Genomic DNA, 21,513 nt, shown 5'->3' with positions numbered 1-21,513 from the left:
CGACAGACTTTAATATATTTTGTAATCTGGTGTGAATACTAAAATGATCATGATCATAGAGATGAAGTCTGTCCAGTTCAACAAAATCACATTTAATATCTTTGTTCAATGCAATAACAGGCATCATCTTCACTGGTTTGAATGAATGCAGAAACATCAATGTGCTGTGATTATCTAGTAATATACAACACATTGTTATGATGTTTTAGGATGTAATAGGGAAATGCTGTTATAAAACAGATGAATCAAACTAGATGATGTGAACATTATCCTGAATACATGAGGTATAATAGACAGGATAGAATACACATCCAACCTGAACAAAGTGATACTAATCTTATATTTTCACATTATTATACTTGATTGATTGACTCATATGGGAGGAAATGTAAATAATCAAAAAACATATCAATCACTCCCCCCATGAAGCCTTGAATTCATGGACATGTCTTTGTTTGTGTCTCATTCCTGAGACAATAATACAATATGTACAGTGTCTGTCCACTGTGGTAGGAGAACAATGTAAAACTATAAAGAATAATAAAAGTCCTAAACATCTCTCACAGTGTTAATCACTGATCAGCCTATGATCCAGGCTCAAAGAGAATGTCTTAAATATGGTTTTGTTAAGATTTTATAAGATTGGTCTCCTATTGACTTCAATTAGTCCCATTAGGCTTATTGGCTCAGGAATGTGACTAAAACATCTAATTGATAGGAAAAAAGTGATTTATTTGGGGTGAAGTATATACAGTATATATATCCATACATTTTCAAGAGAAGTTTCAAGATTTTTCAAAAAATAGCAGATCTACAAGCTCATAAGAGCATAAGTATAAAAGTATAAAATAATGTTTATAGCTAAAATGAAACAGATGCTCCGCTCCTCAGCCCTTGGACCTGACATTCCCAGATGTGAGGAGCCATGTGTTCATTATCCTGATAGTTATTACATCTTAAACTACTTGAACCGTGGATTCACCAAAAATAGCTAGATCTACTAATCTCTTAGTAGAAATTATAAATTCATACAAAATAACATGTGTTTTGTATTGGATGGAAATTGAACTAAGTAGGCTATACAGCATAGTTGCACTTGGAATGGTTAAAGCAGCAATGACTGAATATCGAATATCAAAATATTGAATCAAGCTAATTAAAAACTGTCTGGGGTAAACACAAAAGTAGAGATAAAATTACCCAGGCGTGTCTTAAGTGAGGAACTTCAAGGGGAACCAAGTGTGACCCATCTTTATTGTTGTCACCTGCAGCTATTCATGATTGATTGATTGATTGCCAGATGGACATTCATGTCATGTGACAGACAATGTATGAAGAATGAATTAACAGATGATCCATCGTCACTAAGCAGAGATAAAATACCTATAATAGCCACCAGGGGGAAACACCACACTTCTAAATGCTACTGATAAATGCAAGGAGGTTAATTCAGAACAAATGCTCAATGATGAAATATTAAATGTTTTATTGCAAAAGCACAATCTGATAACAAAGCTGACATGTACAATATTCATAGGCAAAGTTAAATGTATGATATATATGCATGAAATGGGATGAAAATGTATTACAATAATATTCTCTCATCTTTCAGCCACACATTTTAAGCCACAGGGTAATTCTGCTCATCTAGTATTTTTTATCTCACGCATTATGTTAATTCAGCCGTTAAAAAAAACAGCATGAAAATGCTAAATAAATGTCAACGTCTGAGACGTCAAACATAAACCACTTCATCTGATAGAAATAACTTCTCAGACGTCAACCATAAACCAACTTCTGCTTTCTCACAGTTCTCTGTCTTATCATGAGGATTATCAGTGGTGTAAAGTAACTATGTACATTTACTCAAGTACTGTACTTAAGTACAATTTTGAGGTACTTTTACTTTACTAAAGTATTTCCAATTTTCAATACTTTTACTTCTACTCCACTACATCTCAGAGGTACATTTTGTACTTTCAATCCACTACAATTATTTGAAAACTTTAGTTACTAGTTACTTTGTATATTTTGATTATTATTGCTTCAGCCCTATATACATTTCGGCCATTTGAAAATAGCCGATCTACAAGCTCACAATGATCTGCTATTTTCAAAAGATTTTTACACATCAGAAAACTTGTGAAACGGGACATTCTGCATAATGAGTACTTTCTCCTTTTGGCACTTCAACTACATTTGATGCCAATACCTTTCTAATTTTACTATACATTTTGAATTGTGGACTTTTACTTGTAACGGAGTATTTTTATATTGCAGCATTGATACTTTTACTTAAGTAAAACATTTGAGTACTTTTTCCACCACTGATGATTATTGATTTAACATCTACTGTAGAGACAGATTATGTATGCAAATAAAAGATCATTGAGTTTAAAACATTGTCATTTTGTAAAAGGTTGTTTAAACTATTATTTCACAGTAAATGTTGCATTTATATCGTGCTTTTATACAAAGCTCTATACCATGTACATTACATTCACCCATTCTCACACACACACACACACACACACACACACACACACACACACACACACACACACAGACACAGACACAGACACAGACACACACACACACACACACACACACACACACACACACACACACACACACACACACACACACACACACAGTTAGGGGTTCAGTGTCTTGCTCAAGGCCACTTCGACACTAACCCAGGGGGAGGCGGGGATCAAACCGGGAACCATCCGTTTCCCAAGCAGCCGCTCTACTCCTGAGTAGGGTCTCTCCTGAGTCTATCCACAATAGATTGTATCACCAGTTATTGAGGATCAGAAATCAATAAGGTTTTGGCTTATCAATTCTCTTATCAAATCACTATAGTCTGGAACAAACATAATGTCCGTCTAAGAAAGCTTTTGACTTCTGTTGAATTTCTTACCAAACTATCAATAAAAACAAACAAGGATGCATGATTATAACGTGATTATAACACTTCAATGTTGAGCATGCTCTACCTTTGATTGTCTGTGGAAATTAAATGAAAGTGACAGAGTCCTCCAGATGAACACCTACAGTAGGTGTCCAGTGACTTTGACCAGTTTCACTTTCCAAACCTTTGCATCCTGCATGTCACACACACAGAACGCCATGCGTTTTGTTGATATAACAAGTTATAACTGGTCAAAGTCACTGGCCACCTACTGTATGTGCCAAAAACTAACCCTAACCCAATGATAGAAAAAGAGTGATGGTGGGATCAATAATTGGATTGAAATGGATACAAATGTGGATCCCCATCTCTACTCCTGAGCCACTGCATTGATTGATTGATTGATTGATTGACTAATTTATTAGTCAGAAATGCAAACAGTACAGGTACAGACTAGTGAACACTTGGGATAACACAAAAAGCAGGAACCAGTGGTCCTATGTATTCAATTCATCAACATAGCATAAAGAATAACACCAAAATACAATATCATCAACAAATATAAAACACAGAGTATAGAAAAGGGGGAACTAGAAAAAGTGCTCCTCGGAGCACAGGTCTCCACCAGGTCAGGTAGGTTATTGTGGTTATTATATTACTCCAAATTGACATTTGGAGTAATATAAAAAAAATGTTTCGCAAAAATCGGCCTCCTGGTGGAACTATAATAGGTCGATGTTAAAAGGGTGACATTTGTTCCTCGGCCTGGTGGGAATGTGTGTGCAAAGTTTCACGGAAATCGCTCGCTGTGTTCATGATTTGAGGCATTTTGTTCAAAACGGAGCACTCAGAACAATCAGGATGGAATATGAAAAATCTGAAAGACGCTTTTCCTTTAATGACTATAGAGATACTGTGTACCGATTTGAGTGATGTTTGGACAAAATCTGCAGGAGTACTGGCCAAAAATAGTTTTGCAAAAATCTACCTTCTGGTGGCGTTATGACAGACGGACAGACGGACAGGCAGGGTGCAAAACATAGTCTCAGAGACAAAAAGGGGGGTAAAAAAAAGGGGGGGGGGGGTGAAGGCAGTGAATGCCATCACCTTTCTATGGGAGAGGTGAGAGTGCAGATCCCTCCAAACAACAGTGACACCCTAAGTTAATCAGTTACCATGACAACCGTGTTGCCGTAAAGCGGGTCTTGTTGTGGAGGAGGGCGGGTCTTCATCTTGTAGTAAATGTAGAATCCAACACTCACCATGAGCAGGACGCACATTTCAGCCACTTGGAAGTAGAGATACACACCGTGATCTACACACAACACAACACAACACAACACAACACAACACAACACAACACAACACAACACAACACAAAAAAACACATTTTACACAATTATCATTATTATGTTTATCTAAATTTAGAATAGAATTTTTGTCATTGTGCCAAATGTGCTAATTATTTCCTCTCCACACACATGTCTGTGTGTTGTCACTGTTGTTGTTTCCTACTGACTCACCTACCAGTGAGGAGCCCCAACTGGGAGGACGTAGCACTTTTGTCCTACTCCAGCCTGGCGAGTTGGGGAAAACGCTCTCCCCACAACATTCGCAACATTCAGCACGGCAACTCGCGCGCTAAAACTATACTTTATCAGCGGTTGTTGGAAAAAGTAGTGTCGAAAGCCGGAGTCAATCCCAGGAGGTGTGGATTGGGAGTCTAGTGATTAACGAGGCAAGCCACTGAGGCCGGTGCTGAGATTAGGTATGCGGGCTGTATTAGTATGTGACAACGCCCACCGTTCACAACTCATCTAATGTAGAGCGAAAGACCCCTCCCCCCCTAACCCTAACCCTAACCCTAACCCTACTGGGCGAGGCTAGCGAGATTAGGGGTAGAAAGGCAGTTCACGTTCAACACAGATCACCCTCCACCCGGCTTCTCTCCCCTGAACACAGGCTAAATGTGTTCATATAGACTCTCTGTCTGAACACAGGCTAAATGTGTTCATATAGACACTCTGTCTGAACACAGGCTAAATGTGTTCATATAGACTCTCTGTCTGAACACAGACTAAATGTGTTCATATAGACACTCTGTCTGAACACAGGCTAAATGTGTTCATATAGACACTCTGTCTGAACACAGACTAAATGTGTTCATATAGACACTCTGTCTGAACACAGGCTAAATGTGTTCATATAGACACTCTGTCTGAACACAGGCTAAATGTGTTCATATAGACACTCTGTCTGAACACAGGCTAAATGTGTTCATATAGACACACTGTCTGAACACAGACTAAATGTGTTCATATAGACACTCTGTCTGAACACAGGCTAAATGTGTTCATATAGACACTCTGTCTGAACACAGGCTAAATGTGTTCATATAGACACTCTGTCTGAACACAGACTAAATGTGTTCATATAGACACTCTGTCTGAACACAGGCTAAATGTGTTCATATAGACTCTCTGTCTGAACACAGACTAAATGTGTTCATATAGACACTCTGTCTGAACACAGGCTAAATGTGTTCATATAGACACACTGTCTGAACACAGACTAAATGTGTTCATATAGACACTCTGTCTGAACACAGGCTAAATGTGTTCATATAGACACTCTGTCTGAACACAGGCTAAATGTGTTCATATAGACACTCTGTCTGAACACAGGCTAAATGTGTTCATATAGACACTCTGTCTGAACACAGGCTAAATGTGTTCATATAGACACACTGTCTGAACACAGACTAAATGTGTTCATATAGACACTCTGTCTGAACACAGGCTAAATGTGTTCATATAGACACTCTGTCTGAACACAGACTAAATGTGTTCATATTATAGAGTTATGAGTATGGATGATCTGTAATGGTCTTAGCAGTGGTTTGATTGGAGGTTAGGATGATGTGAGTGAAGGATGTAAAGGATGATGTCATGTCAGTCTCCTTACCCACTCTGGAACTGGTGGTAGGTGTCATACATAGGGTGTCATTATCAAACACCCACTGTGGAGGTATCTTTGTCCCGTTGGAGGAGGTGCAGCGGATGAATCTGAATCCTAATAGACAAACATGGAGGACAGATGTAAAATGGTGCATTTATTTAGTTAGGATGGATAAATGCTGAGGAAAGTTTTCACCGATATGAGCAAATGCACTCTGACAAATACCAACAAGGGGACTAAATTATTGTCTCCGCTGGAGACGGAGAGTATGTTTTCGCTTCGTCCCGCTGTGTGTCCCCCCCCCCCCCCCCCAGCCAAGCTAACATTGGTCAAGCTCCACGTGACACGTGACAATATGTTGACACCAATGCTTTTGATTGGCTAGAGGGACGCATGACGAAATAAAATCTTATAAATAGGTGTGTCACTTCAAAAAAACATTATGTTTTTGAAGTGAGGTAAGACAGGATCAATCAGTCTTGATTGGAACAGTACTTTCCAGTACAAATCACCCGTCCGTGCGTGTGTATGTCCCTCTGAGAACACCTAACATTGGTCAGTTTCACGTGACATCACAATATGTAATATAAATATATAAATAGCTTAGACAGGAGAGGCCGAGATCACACAATGCAACTAACTGTAACCCTTTGCAGAACTGCTTATGAGAGTTCGTACAAACACATGCTGTGCAGAAGACATTGCACTGCTACACACCAGAATCGTCTCTAAAACAGATCCCTCATACCCAAGTGACGCATTGCATGTCTTCAGAACAAATGCAGCCACAGATTCACACAGATTCACACAATGTCATTCAAATAGCACGGGTCTGCTGGCGGAGACTTGTGCTCCGAGGAGCACATTTTCTAGTTATTATTATTATTATTATTCATTAATATCATGTTCATCAGCATCAGTTATAATCATGTTCAGTCTCACCTGGACATGGTGAGATGAACTCATAAGCAGCATCACTGCTAAAGCTGTTCTTCACGTCACAGGCCAGGACTCCAGATGTCCCCAGAGTCAGAGTGATGCTCTGTGTGTCATGATGTCCAGAGAGGAGCTGCTTGTCTGTCAGGGTTTGTCCATCCAGAGTCCAGCTGTACTGGACACTGTCCCCTTCACAGGAGCAGGACGCCCTCATCTGTCCTTGGGACAGACACTCAGAGGACAGCTTAGGAGGAGACACTGGAGCTGGAGGACACACAGTTAAAACACAGTGGAAGACACAAGACATTAGATTGATAGATGTGACACTGTCAAACTTACAATGTACCATAATGTAGTTTACGTTTATAGCAGATAATCATGTCCAGAACAACTTATTTATTTTCACTATTTGTCACTAAGTCACTATTTGTAATGTATTTCTGTTAGTGCAGAAAGTGCAGCGAAAGACAAATTTTCTCGACGCCACGGATGGGTCCCAAACCCACTTATAGGAGCGGCTACACCGCTCAAAAATCTCAATGAATTCAAGGCTTCATGGGGTGAAGAATTGATAAAGGTTAAGTATTGTTTTGGGTGAACTACTCCTTTAATATCAGCCACTGTTCCTAATAGTTACAATGGGTTAAATGCAGAGGACAAATTTCACCTACAGTATGTACAGATGTACTGTGACGAATACCAATGTAGTGGTTCACTACCTCAGCCTGATGCCCTGAAAGTCTAATATCTCCCCCGAGTGATGGGGATATGCCTTTGGCTTAGTGGTTAAGATGTTGGCTTTCCACGTGGGAGACCGGGTTTCGAATCCTGGGCGATACATCAACTAGAGGACTAAATTATTATTATTATTATTAATAATATTACTATTACTCTGGGAGCAGTATGGGTTAGCGCCCCAGCCTGCGAGGAATAAGCCCAACAAACCCACGGTGAGGCCTTTAAGGAGGGCCTTTCAGGCAAGCCACAAGAGGAGCCTGCAGTACCACCACGGCCCAATACACCATCACGCCGGAATGAAATGTGAGTCTGGTGCAACGCTCAGGTCCTGGACGTGGTGAGACGAAGGAGGAGCCCGGCCAGGAGGCCATCCACAGAGCCTATAGTCCCTCCACGTGCCAGAGCCTCTCCTCTCCCCAGTCCCAGCAGAGTAGTTCCGGAGAAGTGGACTGAGTGGCCCTGTCTTTCCCTAAGAGGACTGACCGTGGGTAGCTACTGGGACGTAAGTCGGGGCTTGATCAACCCCGGCTGGGTCACCTGGGCGAGGGTGTATGTTGTTGCGAGACCCGAAACACCCATTGACCCCAGGCTACAACACTGATGATACGTCCCAGGTGCATTCATGTGATGTTTTTATGTATTACTATCATTATCATTATTATTATTCATCACTGTCATGTTCATCATGTTCAGTTACAATCATGTTCAGTCTCACCTGGACATGATGAGATGTCCTGATCAGCAACATCACTGCTAACAATGTTGTTGACGTAGCAGACCAGTTCTCCAGATGTACCCAGTGGCAGAGTGATGGTGTTGTTGTCATGATGTCCAGAGAGGAGCTGCTTGTCTGTCAGGGTTTGTCCATCCAGAGTCCAGCTGTACTGGACACTGTCCCCTTCACAGGAGCAGGACGCCCTCATCTGTCCTTGGGACAGACACTCAGAGGACAGCTTAGGAGGAGACACTGGAGCTGGAGGACACACAGTTAAAACACAGTGGAAGACAATACATTAGATTGATAGATGTGACAATGTTTAACTTACAATGTACCATAATGCAGTTTACATTTATTATATGATCATATCCAGAGCAACTGGACATGATCATATACTAAATGCATATGAGACTAACTTTATGTGGTATAAGTCACTATTTGTAATTGTATTTCTGACATATTAGTGCTTCATTGATGCATTTTATTCAGTTCTTCTAGTTTCTACTTTTACAGGTAAAATATCTACATGTAATTAGGAAACAACTTAATGTATATTATGCTATATTAATGTAGTATTTATTATTCAGTTTCATAGTAATTAATCAATGATAAAACAAACATATACATGATATGAAAGAGCAGTAGTTCCAGGTGTTCTCTCAGAGCTGAACATAATCAGCTGTGTAATCAGTAAAGGTTTATAACAATGTTTTACTGAACTTCACTAAACTACTATAAACTAAACGTAACAACAATAGAAAGGTGATGTTGTCTCTAAGAGATACTGGAATATGTTGTTGTTGTCAATGATTATTGATTATTTTATATCAGTTCTTATTAGTAACACTTTACCTTGAACATAGAGATGGAGATGTTTATTTTCAATGGGCAGTCCTGATGATGAGTCAGTGACTACAAGGACATAATGAGCTTCATCACTCGTTGTGATGTCACTCATCTTAAATGTCCCACTACTGACATCAAAGGATGATGATGATCTGTGTCTGTAAGACTCAGGATTCACATTTGGTTTATTGTTTTTAACCTTGAGTATTACTAATGTGTTGTTTTGTTTCCATGTGTATTCAAGTCCTGTCTCAATCTTCTCCACCAGTCGTAGATCAACGGTTCCTCCCACAGCTGCATAACATTGAGTTCCATTCTCTCTGGCATCACAGTGGGTCTGTATACCTGTATAGTATGAAATATAAGATAAATAAATAACATCACAGTGGGTCTCTATACCTGTATAGTATGAAATATAAGATAAATAAATAACATCACAGTGGGTCTGTATACCTGTATAGTATGAAATATAAGATAAATAAAAACCATCACAGTGGGTCTCTATACCTGTATAGTATGAAATATAAGATAAATAACATCACAGTGGGTCTCTATACCTGGATAGAATGAAACATACCACATAAAAACATTAGGAACATCTATCATTTCTAATAGTCATAACTGCTACAGTCACTCCATAGTATACGTGAAATAGGAGAAGGAAATGCTACAAGAGCAGATGGACATGCTGCCATGACGCGTGCGTGCGTGCGTGCGTGCGTGCGTGCGTGCGTGCGTGCGTGCGTGCGTGCGTGCGTGCGTGCGTGCGTGCGTGCGTGCGTGCGTGCGTGCGTGCGTGCGTGCGTGCGTGCGTGCGTACATGACTGATTCATCCTGTATGTCATTGGTTCCTCCCCAGGGGGTCGCCAGCTAAATACGTTAATAATACAGCATCACAATCATTTTAACCACTTTAACCATATGTTATACTTTGGCTTTTCAAAAATATCAGATATATGAGCTTGTAGATCTGCTAACTTTAGAAAAATCTGGTACATTTGTGCAAATCTTTGAATATAGTGTATATGTATTTTTAAGCGAACATTTTTAACTCAAATCTTTGGGGGTCCATGCAGCCAAATACATATCATTGTGGGGTCCTTGACATGAACCACAGCTGTATACATCTGTATGTCACTCAGTTCAGAATCAGTGTGTGGATTCAGACCATGTGACTGCTTTACCTCATCCATCAGCCTCACACTGACTGTATCAACAGAAGATATTATTCATCACTTTGTACTGTATATAATCATGTGATTTAAAACACTTTGTACTGTATATAATCATGTGATTAAAAAAAATAATCTTGAAAGTATTGGACAATTTTGAATAATTGTGATATTTTCAGACAAATCAATGTGTGGGTCCTTGACTTGAAACAGTTAATGAACCACTGGCTTACAGTATGTATCATGTGTTTAATGCAATTCTAACCATAATAGATCTGTATGTGTATATAGCTTACAGTATGAATCATGTGTTTAATGCAGTTCTATCCATAATAGATCTGTATGTGTATAGATGGGATGAGACATTATTAAATGATGATTAATAACGTCTGTATAAACACTGTTTATGTCTAAGTAACATAACATCACAGTGGGTCTCTATACCTGTATAGTATGAAATATAAGATCAATAAATAACATCACAGTGGGTCTGTATACCTGTAAGCTATGTCCTGTGTGTGTGTGTGTGTGTGTGTGTGTGTGTGTGTGTGTGTGTGTGTGTGTGTGTGTGTGTGTGTGTGTGTGTGTGTGTGTGTGTGTGTGTGTGTGTGTGTGTGTGTGTGTGTGTGTGTGTGTGTGTGTGTGTGTGTGTGTTGGCTTGCGGGCATGCATGTGTATTTCCTGATTATCCTGTTTTCTTTCTGCTATTCGTGTACAGTTATTGTGTATATACAGTAGCTTACAGTATGAATCATGTGTTTAATGCAGTTCTATCCATAATAGATCTGTATGTGTATAGATGGGATGAGACATTATTATATGATGATTAATAACGTCTGTATAAACACTGTTTATGTCTAAGTAAGTGTGTGTGACTGTGGTAAAGACAGGACAGCACTAACAGAGGAAGAGGAGGAGTTATTGTGCTAAAGACGCAGAGGAAGAAGAGGAGTGAAAAAACAGAAGCTGAGGTTAAGATGTCAGCACTAACTTTATCTGACATCTTTCATCTGTTTATGGTTTATGTCTCTACACTGTTAAATGATTAGTGTTAACTTTACACATGTAACCAAATGGACCCTGAGTGTACCAATGTAACCAAATGGACCCTGAGTGTACCAATGTAACCAAATGGACCCTGAGTGTGCAAATGTAACCAAATGGACCCTGAGTGTATAAATGTAACCAAATGGACCCCGAGTGTACAAATGTAACCAAATGGACCCTGAGTGTATAAATGTAACCAAATGGACCCCGAGTGTACAAATGTAACCAAATGGACCCTGAGTGTGTAAATGTAACCAAATGGACCCTGAGTGTACCAATGTAACCAAATGGACCCGAGTGTGCAAATGTAGCCAAATGGACCCTGAGTGTGCGAATGTAACCAAATGGACCCGTAATGGGTAATTAACACAGTTCTATTAATCCCATCCCAATCCCATCTATACACATACAGATCTATTATGGTTAAAACTCTTCTCTCTTCTCTAAAACACCCTGGACAACGCTCCACACATTGAGAGCTTGTAGATCGTCTATTTTCAAATGGCTGAAATATATATACATTAGGCAATAAGATAAGCCTAAACTGGAATTTTCTCCGCCGCCTAAATAATAACGAGTCACAACCTGTGTGCGTCCTCAAGTCACATGGTGTCCATGTGGATCTGCTCTGAAGCGGCCCCTCCTCCCCGCCCGGGCTGGCAGTGAGTTAACACTTGCATGACGGCAGTAAGACCAACTACCACACAGACCAACTACCACACAGACCAACTACCACACAGACCAACTACCACACAGACCAACTACCACACAGACCAACTTCAGATCAAATTGACCGTTTTTTTCCTCAATTCCATTGACCACTGTCTCGCCTCGGGGCTTCACAGGCTCTGACACCTCCTCCCCCACACAGCAGGGGTACCATTTTAAATATCGTTTCAATCCCACTCACACCTCACATGTTGTCTAGTGCTACGCTTCATGTGGTTTACAGGCAGAGAAATAATAATATAGGCTATATGGGAACGCGAATGGGAACGTGAATGGTAACCATGAGATCCGATATGTAAAATCTTTATGACAAAAACGTATACAGCATGATCGATCGCTGTATTGGTGAGCTTGGATTAGGCACATGAACAGGGTTTAGGAAATGGTTACATTTACACTCTTGAGTGAAACATGGACAGCCTAAACATGATTCACTGGTAGACAGAGTAAATAATATGTAGGCCTTCTTAAGTTACACAGATTAACTTTTCAAAGTTACATTTATGTCTGAAGCCGGACACAGAGACTCCTGTCCCCAGACGCTATCTCTTTGAAGAGCACGTATGAAACAGCTGATCGCTGTGGCACTGTTCATAAAGTCATAGGTCAAGTTTGTGATATGGACTCAAGGCAGAATGTTTCACAATTATAAACATTTGATATTTACCATTTGAGTACATACAGTACAATTAACCTCCATCAGTGGAATACAGGTAGGGACTGTAAATATTAATTACCAAAATTTGGAATCGAGCTAAAATAATTTGCCTCAAATTCTGTTTTATTTTTGAGGTCTGGCCCTCGGGCAGCACGTTGCCCATATGCTTCCTAAACCGTGTTCATACACAAACTCAAAATGCATGTGACTTCATAACATTGTCAATGGAGAGTAAAAAACATGCACTGTATTTGCTTTCATACGAAACAATTAATCACTGGGAAATGTGACTGATGAAAGCAAATCACATTTATCTGAATAAATGTGTTTCTTTTTCATAGAGTGAATGGAATTAAACAACTTGTTGACACTAGATATAATAGTGAATATGAAAATGATTAGTATATTTAATAGTGAATATGATTAGTAGATATAATAGTGAATATGATTAGTACATATAATAGTGAATATGATTAGTACATATAAAAGTGAATATGAATATGAATAGCAGATTATAATAGCAAATATATAATAGTGAATATGAAAATGATTAGTATATTTAATAGTGAATATGATTAGTACATATAATAGTGAATATGATTAGTAGATATAAAAGTGAATATGAATATGAATAGCAGATTATAATAGCAAATATATAATAGTGAATATTATGATTAGTAGATATAATAGTGAATATGATTAGTAGATATAATGGTGAATATGAATAATGTGTTAAATAGTGAATAAAGCAGCTTCTCACCATGAGACAGTCCAACTGTCATCATCAGTAGAACAAACACAGTCTCCATGTGTTCTGGATGGAGAGGAGAGGAGAGGAGAGGAGAGGAGAGGAGAGGAGAGGAGAGGAGAGGAGAGGAGAGGAGAGGAGAGGAGAGGAGAATAGAGGAGAGGAGGGCTGGTCAGAGGAGAGGAGAGGAGAGGAGAGGAGAGGAGAGGAGAGGAGAGGAGAGGAGAGGAGAGGAGAGGAGAGGAGAGGAGAGGAGAGGAGAGGAGAGGAGAATAGAGGAGAGGAGAATAGAGGAGGGCTGGTCAGAGGAGAGGAGAGGAGAGGAGAGGAGAGGAGAGGAGAGGAGAGGAGAGGAGAGGAGAGGAGAGGAGAGGAGAGGAGAGGAGAGGAGAGGAGAATAGAGGAGAGGAGGGCTGGTCGGAGGAGAGGAGAGGAGAGGAGAGGAGAGGAGAGGAGAGGAGAGGAGAGGAGAGGAGAGGAGAGGAGAGGAGAGGAGAGGAGAGGAGAGGAGAGGAGAATAGAGGAGAGGAGAGGTGAAGGCTGGTCAGAGGAGAGGCAGGTGGAGGTCGTAGGTTAGATGGAGAGGCAGGTGGAGGTCGTAGGTTAGATGGAGAGGCAGGTGGAGGTCGTAGGTCAGATGAGAGGCAGGTGGAGGTCGTAGGTCAGATGAGAGGCAGGTGGAGGTCGTAGGTCGTAGGTCAGAGGTGGATGTAGAGATGTGTCTCTGTGACTTTGAGAAGCTTCACATCAATTGATAGATTCAACATGAAGACAAACGCTACATAAGACACACCCTCTCTGTGGATCAACCAATCATCAACCAACACAAGATTCTGACCAATGATAACACAGGTGTTGTTCTGTTTAGAGGAAAGAGGAAGTGTTCTGGTCTGGAGGGTTTTTCTGATGAATAAAAAGAAAGAAGAGAAAAGAAGAAGAGGTTGCAGTGGTGGTCATGTGACTGACTGAAACATGCTTCAGCAGAACTCTACAAATGGAACTTACTGAATATTAAAACAATATTTAGCTAATCTCCACTTAACTTAACTATTTTATGGGTCTCACATTGCATTATTATATAAGTGTAGTTTTTGTCATGACTGTAATAGTCTATTCTGTTTTCATGAAAGATGTTGAGGCAAGTCCACACCGATGCAAATAGTCACAACTTGCAACCAGTTGCAAGACATTTCAGCGGTCCTGACTGACCGGTTGCAGGCCTGTGCCTTTGGGGAAACGGTTGCAAGTAGTTGCAAGTATTGCAGTTGCACAATTGCGTTGCGAATCATTGGAGTGGACTGACTTACACAAAGGTTTCCACTGTAAATAACCTAAAGATTTAACACCATGTTTAGCCTACAGGATTCTAAGGAAATTATTAATGTTTAAAATCAACAAACTAAATGTAGTGTGTGTAATGCATAGGATAACTGTTTACTTTAACATTGCATACATGAATATCACCTTTGCAGCAGGTGCTTTTTCCACAACATTTTACATGCGAAGCACCTCTATGGCTTGCAGAATCGCTAATTCATTCATTTTTGGACCTAAGTGGGACAATGCAGGTTCCACCCTCTGTTCATGTAGTCCGTTAGCCAGGACCCAAAATGTACCATCTAGGGGGAATAATTCTCATAGTGATTTTTGGGAAGGTATACCCCTAGTGCTAGAAAATATGTGATAATATTGCAATATTGCATCAGTGTTAGCTTTCTGTGTGTTATCAATCCATTCATAACCCCATGCCAAAACACATTTAAAATGTAGCCTATACCTGTACATAGAACCTCAGAAGAGCATTCTACTTCAAACTGATGATTCTCTCTGATTATTGACCCTCTCTTTTGTTAAACAGTGGGCATAGCTCAAACTATATGTTCTCTATTACTGGCAGTGACAACATAGTGACCATACATTACACAAGATGTACTTCTGTTTTCAATAGGTTACACAAAGGTTCCTTTGTAAATAACCTGCAGATGCAATAACATGATTACATACATACTGTAGATTCTAAGGAAATCAAGATATTCAATAAACTAAATATAGCCTAATGTAAGTGTAATGGATTATATAAATGTCTTCTAACGTTCTCTGAAAAAAACATGTTGACTTTAGAGATAGATAGATAGATAGATAGATAGATAGATAGATAGATCTATATATAGCTGAAGTCTAAAATGACACTGATGCTTTCCCGTATTGAATGGGTTAACATCACTGGTGTAAAGTAACTAAGTACATTTACTCAAGTACTGTACTTGAGTACAATTGTGAGGTTTACTTTACAGGAGTATTTCTAAATTTCAGCACTTTTACTTCTACTTCACTACATCTCAGAGACAAATATTGTACTTTTACTCCACTACAATGATTTGAAAACTTTAGTTACTAGTTACTTTGTAGATTTAGATTATTACAAACATTACCCACTTCAGCCCATTTACATTTCGGCCATTTGAAAATAGCAGATCTACAAGCTAACAATGCGTCACGATTCGACGCATTGTGAGCTTGTAGATCTGCTATTTCTTTAAGATTTTTACACATTTTATACATTTGAAACCTTGCAAAATATAGGACATTCTGCATAATGAGTACTTTTACTTTGGATGGTTGATCTGTGGGTGTGAAAGAAGTAGCTCCCCCGCGGGGCTCGGGATGCAAGAACCAAATGCTGCTATGATAGACTGACTGACCAGGGAGCGGATTATTGCAGCGCAATATATTAAAGTGAGAGCCGAGAGCGCGCGCACAAAACGCATCAAACTATACCTCTGTGGATCCAAAGTGCACCGTGGCATGTGTGATCATGGATTCCTTATTAATCGAGGTGAAAACAAAGCAATTTAACGTCATTGTCAACGTCTCTTATTGTAGGCTGCTGCTACAGCATGGAGTATCACCTGACATCTCGCCGACTGCGTTAGAAGTTTTTTTTTTTTTTTTTTTTTAGCACTACGACTGGTGGAGAAGATTGAGACAGGACGTCAATACCAATGGTCAAAAGAGGCAAAAGCATTTTAGGATTGTCGGGTCCATAAAATAATGCATGTCGGCTCAACTCGGATCTTGGAACCAATTTCACTATAGAGTAAGCTTGAATTTCAACTTAAATAGAAAGTCTGCTAGTTCAGTAGCCACAAGGACTTCAGTTGGACAAAACGCTATAATCACACAACTTTACTGAAATATTTCATGCAGTTTCATAGCAGTTTTTATATTTTTAATTTTTGGGGACATTTTCAAGATGGAAAAAAAAATACATTGAATTAGTCAATGAAGGTGCATGGAGGTTTAAATTGTATCTACTATGAAGATTAAAAAAAACATCAATCATCATTTGCACGTAAATGTGTTCAAAATGTATGAACTGGCCGAGAAAAAAAAAAGGTATTGTGATGTGGAGATTATGAAGCAATGTGTGCCAACAATAACGTTACACCAAAGGTTAGTTACAGTATTAATTATGACTTTTACTGAGTTTACACCTCCTGTTGATGACATGTATTGTTGTGTAAATTCGTTATGCTACTTTGATGAATCAAATACATAGGACCACAATGGAAACAAGTCCCCAGGACTTTTTTGTGTTATCCTTTTAGCTTTAATTTCTGACTGTACCTCATGTTGTTTATCTATGACTTATGACAATCATGCAGGATGTCAGAGTGATGGACCAGGACCGCTACACCAGCGCTTCATAAACCCTTTAGAGCTCAAAACCCAACAGAGAAATGTGAAGTCTCTCCCCCGGGACCCAAACTAGCGAAAATAGCAGATTTACAAGCTCATAACACGTCGCATGGCGACGTGTTATGAGCTTGTAAATCAGCTATTTTCGCTTTTCTTAACCCATTCAATACAGGAATGCATCTGTGTGTCATTTTAGATTTATTAGGCTATTCAAAAATAGCAGATCTACAAGCACTGCAAAGAGTGCCGTGCTATGAGCTTGTAGATCTGTTATTTTAAAAAAATCTTGAACATTTGTGCAAATCTTTGAATATATATATATTTTTTAAAGTGAACATTTGTAACTCAAATCTTTCTGGGGGTCCCTGGAACAAAACATTTTACAAATGTTCGCTTAAAAAAATTACTGTATATTTAAAGATTTGCACAAATGTTCTGGATTTTAAAAAAAAATGCAGATCTACAAGCAAGAAAATCTACAAGAAATCTAAAAATGACAGAGATGTGTTCCCAGATTGTATGGATTAATTATAGTTATTTGACCCCTCCCTTCAAGGAGAGTTCTGTTACATGGCAACATAAACAAACAAAACCAAGAACCATCACAGAACTTCACAGGTGGGCGCTTGGGTGGCGTGCGGTAAAAGTGCCTTGCCCACCAACATGGAGTCTGCGGGGGGTTTGAATCCACCGCGGTGCATCCGGCTTTGTCCAGCGTCTATACCAACACAATTGGCGCCTGTGTTCGGAGGAGGGAAGCCGGGCAGGGAGGAGGGTGGATATATGTCACTGTACATATGTCTATATATAACGCCCGCAAAGGGAATTCCCTTTGGCTTAGTGGTTAAGATGTTGGCTTTCCACACGGGAGACCCGGATTCGAATCCCGGCTGAGTGGTTAGTGAGCCCGCCTAGGGAGCCAGAGGCCCTGGTTGCCCCAGGTTCGATTCCAGGCCAGGCCAGCATATGTGTCGATGAAATGAAATTTGTCCCTGAGCAAGACTCTTAACCCCTAATTGCTCTCAGGTTCTCATTGGAAACAAGCCCGCAAGGACTTTCATGAACGTCCTGTTAAAAGGAATTATCCTTTATTATCCTTGGTGCTGTGACCCGGATGGGGTTTCCCCGTGGGAGGAGGTCAAACGGGGGGGTGAGTGTAGCAGAGTGGCGCACAACCTCAACCTGATGGCCTTAAAGTCTAATATCTCCCCCGAGCTATAGGGAATTCCCTTTGGCTCAGTGGTTAAGATGTTGGCTTTCCAACCCGGGTTTGAATCCCGGGCGTTACACGCACTCCTACGGGCTGGGGGGCGGAGCCTGTCAGCAGGGAGTGTTCGGCGGGAAGAGTAGGAAGAAGGCTGTACTACGTCCTCCCGGTGGGGGCTCCTCACTGGCAGGTGAGTCAGTAGGATACGACAGCAGTGACAACACACTGACATGTGTGTGGAGAGGAAATCATTAGCATAACGACTAAATTGGGTAGGAACAAAGGTAGGAACAAAAAAACGGCTTCTGGAGAGTTTCAGGTTACAGAAGGTTCTGGGTTTAACCCTTCGCTGTCAAAAACATCCAATAAGTGTCCATACGGTCAATGACCAGACGGCTACCATAAAGAAGTCTCTGGCGCCCCCCGGTGCTGCGTTGTGGCAGGTGCAGGGGGGCCGGTCCCTCTGTCTGTCTCTGTGTCCAGTGTCTGTGTGTCTGTGCTGTCCCTGCTGCCTCACGCCTCCTCCCCTCGCCTCCTCTCTCCTCCTCTCCTCCTCCTCCTCCTCTCTCCATCTCTCTCGCAGCTCCTGTCGCCCGTTGGGCGGAGCCAGAGAGGGGGAGGGGTCGAGCAGTGCGGGCGAGGAGGAGGAGGGGTCGGGGCAGTGCAGCCAATCCCGGGCCAGGGGTCGAGGGTAGCCCGCCTCCGGGGCGGAGCCTGGAAAGAGGAACTTCCAGTAGGAGTGGCCTTTGAAGAGGTAGACGGACCCTGGACACATGGAGGGAGAATAGATGTAAGATCTGTCTGCTGTATACGTCACAGGTAAATTGGCATTCCAGGTAGATTGGAAGTGGAGCGCTTGTTTTTAGGCACGGGGCGGCGCTGCGATGCGGGGCTTTTCGAGACAGGGTTTTTTACGCGAGGCTCGCGAGGAGGAGGAGGAGGAGGAGGAGGAGGAGGAGGAGGAGGAGGAGGAGGAGGAGGCGCCTCCAGGCGCGACTGCCCGCGCCGACCGGCCGAAGGTCTGCTGAGTCGAATCAGCGCCGTCCGAGTTGTAACCCGATAGGGGGAGAATAGATCTTTTTATGGGTTACTATCATACAGTCTATGGTTACTATCCAGTGTCCACGACGACACACATGTGTGCGTGTGCATGTGTGCGCATGCACACACGCACACGCGTGCGCGCACGCACACACGCATGTGTATGCGTGTGGATTCAGTGTGCATTCATTGCCCTCTAGCGTTGGTTCTACAGAATTGCCTGGGGGGCGGTGAAAACAAGCGCCTCTTTTCCAATTTACCTGGAATGCCAATTTACCTGTAACATATACATTACAGTATAAACTCTGGACAGCGCTCCATACGTCCTAGACTCTTCTCCCTTCAATTGGATTTGTGTCAGTGTTGGAGGCTTAGCTGTGTGTGTATGAGGAGTCAAGAGGCCGTCCCTGTCATGAACTCACACAGTTCTCTGTGGCTTCTGCCATTTTACTGTGTTAATCAACAAAATAAGTACAGCTGGTCAGGCTTATATAACAACCCTGCCTGACTCGGCTACTGCAAGGGTGTACTCAATGAACACTAATTGCATTCATCACAGTCCCCTACACGTTGGTCGAAACTTTTTATTGTTTGTTTGTTTATTTCTTGATAGAAAACGGCACCTTCCCGCGATCCCACTTTGGGTCACGACCTATAGTTTGAGAACCGCTGGTTTGTAGATTAATGCTAGGTTCTTGGTTTAGCTGTGATCCTACTTTACTGAGACACTACACTGTCTCTCTGCATTCTATGTATGTGTTTACCTTGTTTACTGTAAGTCGCTAAGTGTCAGCTAAATGCCTACATTGTAAATTGTAATTGTAAAATACAGGATTCACACACAGTACAGTATAGACGAATCCACAGACGCGCTGCCTGTAGCTGCCTGTAGGCAGTCATTGCTGCGGTGTCACGGAGCGGTGACACCACAGCTATGACTGCCTACAGGCAGTGCGTCTGTGGATTCGTCTATAGACACACTCTACACACAGTACAGGATAGACACACTCTACACATGGCATTGAATCAGTAAACAAACGGAACATCCTCACCACCGTTGGTCTCCATGGTGATGCCACTGACTCCGCCTCTGAGGAGGTGTGTCCAGGTGTCTCCCGCCTGCTCCGGGCCTCCTCCTCCTCCTCCTCCTAACCCCCCCGTCTCCCCCCACACGGGACCCTCCACAGGGTCCCAGACCAGGCCCCCTGGTCCTGCTAGCGGCCCCGGCGTGGAGTCCAACCCCGTGTGGAGCTCAGACAGGGGCCGTGGTGTGGAGAGCGCCCCCATGTGGAGCTCAGACAGGGGCCGTGGGTATCCTTCCTGGAGGGTCAGGTCCCTGAACAGCCAGAACTGGGAACCTACGGGCACTTAGTTCATGAGGTTCAAGGTTTAACCCATTAAGACAGAAGATTTCTTTGGCTATTTAAAAAATTGCAGATCTACAAGCTCATAGCGCGGGACCGAGTGCAGCGCTTTGAGCTTGTAGATCTGCAATTTTTTGAAAAATCGTGAAAATGTGTGCAAATCTTTGAATATACATTTTTAACTCAAATCTTTGCTTCTGGGGGGTCCCTGGAACAAAAAAAAATGAGATGGGGGTCTGTGGCCAAATACATGTCATTTTGGGGGTCCTTGACATGAAACAGCTTGGGAACCACTGATATTATAGCAACATATGTTTGTTTTTTTAAACTGTTAGGATTTAGAAGACATTTGTAGAATCCCCCAGAAGCAAAGATTTGAGTTAAAATGTTTGCTTTAAAATATATACATATATATTCAAAGATTTGCACACATTTTCACGATTTTTTTAAGAAATAAGTTTATAGTGCGGCACTCGGTGCCACGAAATGAGCTTGTACATCTGCTATTTTTTTAATAGCCCAAATAAATCTGGTATAATTTCGTATATATATATATCCAATCTAATCCAATCCACTTTATTTGTATAGTACATTTCACAACCAGGGTTTACAAAGTGCTGTACAGAAAATCATAGGCAAAATACACTGTTAAAACATGCTAAAAACACAGAAAACACCAGCAAAAAACACACAGAAAAAACAAATAAGACATAGACCACAGACACTCTCAAGCGGGGT

The 21,513-nt window shown here is 41.3% G+C and overlaps 2 protein-coding genes across 2 annotated transcripts in view; both read right to left on the bottom strand.

Moving 5' to 3' along the window:
• LOC308075745 (uncharacterized protein) overlaps nt 1-13,654 on the bottom strand; it is a 55,087-nt gene extending 41,433 nt beyond the window's left edge. Inside the window, exons 1-3 of the mRNA XM_080415693.1 lie at nt 13,477-13,654; nt 9,117-9,455; nt 8,262-8,519 (exon numbers count right to left, since the gene is read on the bottom strand). Of these exons, the coding sequence (XP_080271819.1) occupies nt 8,262-8,519; nt 9,117-9,455; nt 13,477-13,525 (646 nt within the window). The 5' untranslated portion in view covers nt 13,526-13,654. The remainder of the gene's footprint in view (nt 1-8,261; nt 8,520-9,116; nt 9,456-13,476) is intronic.
• Nucleotides 13,655-14,008: 354 nt separating this feature from the next.
• Nucleotides 14,009-21,513, bottom strand: part of mmp17b (matrix metallopeptidase 17b) — a gene marked incomplete at both ends in the record, with an annotated part of 20,845 nt that continues 13,340 nt past the window's right edge. The window contains 3 exons of the mRNA XM_080415692.1: nt 14,009-14,204; nt 18,952-19,135; nt 20,464-20,769. Coding sequence (XP_080271818.1) covers nt 14,009-14,204; nt 18,952-19,135; nt 20,464-20,769 — 686 coding nt within the window. The remainder of the gene's footprint in view (nt 14,205-18,951; nt 19,136-20,463; nt 20,770-21,513) is intronic.

This window comes from Gymnoscopelus braueri (genome assembly GCF_963280865.1).
Source record: "Gymnoscopelus braueri genome assembly, chromosome: 20".
Classification (NCBI taxonomy): Eukaryota; Metazoa; Chordata; class Actinopteri; order Myctophiformes; family Myctophidae; genus Gymnoscopelus; species Gymnoscopelus braueri.
The sequence above is the reverse complement of the archived record's forward strand: the minus strand, read 5'-3'. Positions and strand labels throughout refer to the sequence as shown.